At 37.1% G+C, this 5,717-nt stretch overlaps 1 protein-coding gene across 1 annotated transcript in view; it reads right to left on the bottom strand.

Moving 5' to 3' along the window:
• Positions 1-5,717, bottom strand: part of LOC107739887 (threonine aspartase 1-like) — a 33,907-nt gene that overhangs the window by 16,011 nt on the left and 12,179 nt on the right. The window contains exons 9-10 of the mRNA XM_016552133.1: positions 935-1,108; positions 701-779 (exon numbers count right to left, since the gene is read on the bottom strand). Coding sequence (XP_016407619.1) covers positions 701-779; positions 935-1,108 — 253 coding nt within the window. The remainder of the gene's footprint in view (positions 1-700; positions 780-934; positions 1,109-5,717) is intronic.

Raw genomic sequence — 5,717 nt, 5'->3', positions numbered from 1 at the left:
TAATGTACAGTATGTGTAAAATAATGTGTTTTTTTAACCTTAAACCGCATAAACACATTTCATTACACCAAATACACAAAATAATGTTCTTTTTAGCAACATCATATGACCCCTTTAAGAAATCCAGACATCCTCTATGGGCACAATGGACAACTAATAAAAACTAAAATGACAGTTTCACACAAAGACTAGACTAAAACTAAAATTAAAACAGGCCGCCAAAAACAACACTAGACATGCGTGCTTGTATGTGCTGTATGGAGACGTGAATCATGTCTGTGGCCCATTGACTTGGGCACACAACAATATAAGTGAGAAAATCTTGTTTTATTTATGTGACAGAAAGCATTAGTTTAAAACATGAATAGCACAGCCTTGGGCCCCGCTCACGGCAGGCATCCCAAGTAAAGCAGAAAATCTCCTCTTTTTTTTTGCTCTTGAAATATGTCCCTACTAAGCAACTGGCTAATGGCATTAAGATGTTGGAGGAAAGGATTGACATCTACATCAGGGCCAAAGAAAGGGCAGAAATTTCAAAAGTTTCAAGCTACAAATTAGATTTTCATCAGGACTGTATCTGTGCACAATTTTTTTTAACAATAACAAATTAATGGCTGTATGAAATCTGTGCAAAACAGAAATCAAAAAGCAGTAAATGTACAGTAATGCCACACTAATATGACTCCAGTGTTTTTGATACCTGAGGTACTCACAGCTGTAGAGTAAAGGCTGATGTTACGGGCGTTTTCAGCCCAGCAGCCACAACCATAGTGAGCAGCCTGAGACAGAAACATTTGAAGAAAAATGTGTTAAATAAGAATATCTGCTGCTGCAGTTATACATAAAATCATTTTATGATTATGATCATTTATTTAATATACAGCATGATGGTCAAATAGAATATGATCAGACTTGAGAGAAAATCAAAGTTCACCTGTCCCACCCGACCCGGGTGTTTCATGGCCAGACCTCCGCTGGAAACTGCAGCCGCCACATTCCCTTCCCGATCCACCACAACCGCACCAACCGTGTCCAGACAGGCCGAGTTATTCTCCTCACCTTCCACCATGAAGTCTCCTACAGGCTCCAAGCAGTCAAAATCATTCTCCTGCACACAAAAATTGCCATTCAATTAGAATTTCCTATCGCGCACACAGAAATTAACCAGCACTTTCCTACAGTCTAACATCCTGAGTTCATTTACACAGTGAAATCAAAAATAAATATAAGTGTCAATGTATCTTCATGCTAAACCATGGCCAAAAAACAGGAACAACGAGGCTGTGGTTACTGGCAACAGCAAAAAAGGCACATTTTCAAAGCCCAGAATAATACTAGACTAAAACACATTGAACATTGCTTCTCTTGCAATGTTTTTTTCTTGTCTATGAAGTTGGCTTTCAGACCCAGCTGGCTACCATAACCAAACTTGAACTTTCTGACAAACCTGGGAACTGTAATACACGTCGCTATCTAACTTGAGCAAATAAAGTCCAATTACATATCAGCATCTGAAAAATGATACTCGTGCTCTCATTTATAATGAGTAAAGTGGTCATTTTTAAAGGACTGTTTTCATTTGCTGATTGCTGTGTACTTTGGATAGAACGTTGATGTGGACCGAAAGAGTTGTAGAGCTGTTTGATAAATTGGCCTTTCCTGAGAAACTGCGGAAGGGGACAGGATGACTTATAATTTATTATTCCATCTTCCCATGAACAGAGTGTCATTACTGGGACATACTGTAGATCTTCAGACATCAGCTGATTATTATGTGCAATAATCTTCTAATATATGAGCAAACAGGCAAAACCAGAATGTTATTAATATTGATCTCACCATGATTGATAAATCTGACAAAATCAACTCCAGTACAACATCTGCTCACAGACCTTTCCAAAGAGGAGCATCAATTTTCCTCTCCTCTTTGGGTAGCTGTTTATATAACCTTTATGTCTTAAAAATGATTCTGCTTTGTCTCTATTTTGGTGTGTCATGAAAGCAAGTTGGTAAAAATCTTCAACTGAGTTGAAATGTTTCCATATTTGTCATATTTTTCTGTAAAAAAAAAAAAATCAGCGTTTCCATACTTTGACCAATGAACTCCCAATTGCTCACAATTAGGGGTGGGCGATCTTCCCAAAATATCATATCACGATCTTATAACAACACAATCAATGATCTGAATTGGGTTCTTCCCAATTTTGAGATGTACTATAGAGAATATCCAGACTGGAACAAGCCTATGACTTATCTATTTGCACAATTTAAAAAACACAGTATTGCATTAAACAATCCGCTGTAAAAGGGGTCTTTAAAACCTGAGTTAAACGTTAAAACACTGCATCCCTGTATGAATTAAATATACATTGATTCTTATTAAAGTTATAAAGTGATTCAGTCAAGAGCAGTAAGTGATTTTCTGTCTTTTTTTTTGTTTGATTGACATTAATGACACAGCCAGCAGTAGGTTTATTACGCTACTGTCTCTGTAAGACCGAATGCATGGATCTAACATACTGACATGCATCCGATTTCCTTCCCAGCTGTTTATGCTCAATTAAGACATAACTTACTGTCTTTTTGTAAATACTAACCAAGACAGACATTTTGACATATTTTTTGTGTATATTTGACCGTTTATGCGCACGCCTGAAACCTCAAGTATACTCTGCCTGCTCCGTGTCGGAGCGAGCTCACAGAACGCGTCTGGGGAACAGTCTCTTTTGCAGTTAATAATAAAGCATGTCCCACAGTAGACTGCCTTTTTTAATACTCACGTTTACATGATTTGACCGATTTGGATGTTGTTAGGCTTTTAAGGAGTGGCAAAAGCGCAGCGCTTTAAATGAAAGGAATGGCACAATGGCCGCTTTATTAACATCCAAACTAAAACTAAGATTTGATTAATCGCACTAGCACTGCTAGCTCCCGTTGAATTGTTTTCAAATACATCACCTCGCATGAAAGACACATAATAGAGACACGTGATATCAGTTGGCCAGTCACAGTCATCTAGTAGGCAGTCACTGCTGTAGTTTTAACATTTTTCCGTAGACATAAAAGATCACGATCGCTACAATTTACTTGAAAAGTAGTTTGTCGATGTCTTCAAGATCAATCATGATATAAAATTATCATATCACCCCACCCTACTCACAATTACTGGATTTTTTCCACCATTTTATGGAGACTTTTCAAGCAGATTTTCATGTCATGCCATTATTTAATATAATTGTATAATACATTGTTGATTTTTAACAATACTTAGTATTTACAGTAGATATTAATACTTAAGACATAAATTCCATGATATTTCCAAGCCTGAAAACATGGGCGGCACTAGGGCTGGGTTTCCGGGGCATATGCCCTGAATAGATTTAGTTAACCCCCAAATGTTTTTTAAGCACCTTGCCTTTCACCCCAAGTTTATGCCAGGCCATTTGTGGTTTTTGCAAAACTATTCTCTAAGACACAAACCTTGCCATGAACCTTGCAAACGTCTGCAAATCCAGTAATTACTATTTTTTCCCAAAAGCACTCATCGTGGGAACTTCTATAAATCAAAACACTCAAAAACTCCAGGCAAGACAACGATATAAAACACAAAATTCTAAGATTCCCTAATATTCCCAAGTTTCCCAAAACTGTGGGAAACTTTCAATGCTAACGTTATGTTTCTATAAATCACGAGTGCACCCACCCACATAACAGAAGTTACAGAAAGATCTTAGTTCTGCAAAACACTTAAATGCATTAAAAATGAGCAAGAACCCCTAGACCCCAGGCTATCCATGCCATACAAATGCATTTCATTCCCAGTAAAACAATAAATATGGCACTTATAAAAATCAAACAAACCACAGGCCACTTGAGAAGAGACTAGGGGTTGTGTTGTTATCTTAATGACCTTTTAATGCATAGCTCTGGAGAAAAGTCTTTACTGAACTAACTTGAAGGAAGAAAGACCATGTGGCATCCCAGAGGCACAGATCATTCATGCAGACAGCGCCAACAGCAATCACTTACTTCAAACTGATGCTATCTTTAAAACAAACCATACAAGGTTCGAACACCGAACAAGAGTACCACATATACCAAACCAAGTTAGACCGCAACGTATTTGTCTTTCCTGTCCAATAACATTTTCGCCCACATTTTCAGACACTGTAATTTGCAACTAATGACCCATGAGTGACCCACGTTTCGCTTTCTCATCGGGACCACACAAGCATCACATCACGGACGGATTTGCGCTGGAACCCATTTTCCCTCAACACCTGCATTCCATGTGTACCTGTCAAATCGCTTCCTTGAAAATCTACCAAAAATGTAGGAGAGATGCTAACATGTTCAAGCACATTACAGGAAATAATTCGGAGAAATAACTTCAAGATGTGGGCGGGGGAGATCGGGCGGCAGGGTGGAGATGGTGCTGAAGCACCATGGTCTCATATCGCATCAACGAGCCTTAAAACTCCTTAACCTGTATTTTTAGTTACTTTAAAATAAGATAAATGGTCCATGCAGGCTTATTATGGTTACCTAAAACTGAAACTAAAATTAAAAGTTAACTGAAGTGAAAAACTAAACATAAAATAAACATTTCTCATTTTAATTTAGTTTAACTTGATGTACTAAAATAACTAAACATGACATAAAAATGAATAAAAACTATATAGAATTATACTAAAAATGACAAATACACAAGAAAATTACTAAAGCTTTAAAATGAAAATGTCAAATATAAAACTAAATACTGTATTTTAAATAATATAGTAAAATTCAAAGTAATATTCAAAATATTAATAAAAACAGTAAAAGTATCTCAATGATACTAAAATAACAGTGGGTCCATGAACTAAATTATGCATTTGAAACAGCCCCAGAGTAAATGGCTAAAAAGATCTTTTCAAGTTGACCTTTTCATGTCTACCTGCTGAACTCATGCTTTTCAAGGCAATGACAAGAAGCTACAAAAGAGTGTCACAGAACTGTCATCCAAGTCAAATTCCTTGTGTGCAGTGCCATGTCAGCAATGCAGTAAGTATACGTATGTGTGTTTCCTGTGATTGTGAGTATTTGAGGTCTACACACCCCCTTCAAGGTCTTCATTACCCTATGGGTTTCCTCCTCTGGGTATATGTGGTGGTTTTGAATTAGAGGACTGAACAGATGCAGATCCTGTTATCAGTCGAGTAATAATGTCAGAGCACATGCCTCCTCTGCACTGTGTTTAAGCCTAATTAAAACTGAATGGGAGAGTGGAAACTTATACATCATGGAGAATTTATAGGAGAAACTTGCATATTTAGTTCAGTCTTTTTTTAATCAGGGGGTTTAAAGCCTATGCCAAAAATCAACGGCATATCCTGAATGTTAAAGTTTTCCCTTCTATTAAAAAAACTCTCAAGAAACTCTCAACATCAAGTCTGAAACAGACCTGACAAAGTTCAGAACACTTTGATGGAAGCTTTGTTTCTATTTCTGAAGTCACTCCGGATAGCCCCACCCATACTGAAATCTCATTGGTCCTCTCCACATAACAGTGTATTAAATATCAAATATGGATGTGATTCAGTCAGGTAATGCAGAAGTTTTGTATTTAGTGTGAACAGACAAATGCTGCCTAATTTGAACTCGGTTTTAAACTCAAGGTCCAAACAAGGTTTTAACTTTTTGCCACACCTGACAAAGGTAGTGGTACAATGGTAAAA

The sequence above is a fragment of the Sinocyclocheilus rhinocerous genome, unplaced genomic scaffold (assembly GCF_001515625.1).
Source record: "Sinocyclocheilus rhinocerous isolate Xijiao unplaced genomic scaffold, SAMN03320098_v1.1 scaffold1156, whole genome shotgun sequence".
NCBI lineage: Eukaryota > Metazoa > Chordata > Actinopteri > Cypriniformes > Cyprinidae > Sinocyclocheilus > Sinocyclocheilus rhinocerous.
Note: the sequence above shows the minus strand (reverse complement) of the source record. Positions and strands in the feature narration are given on the sequence as shown.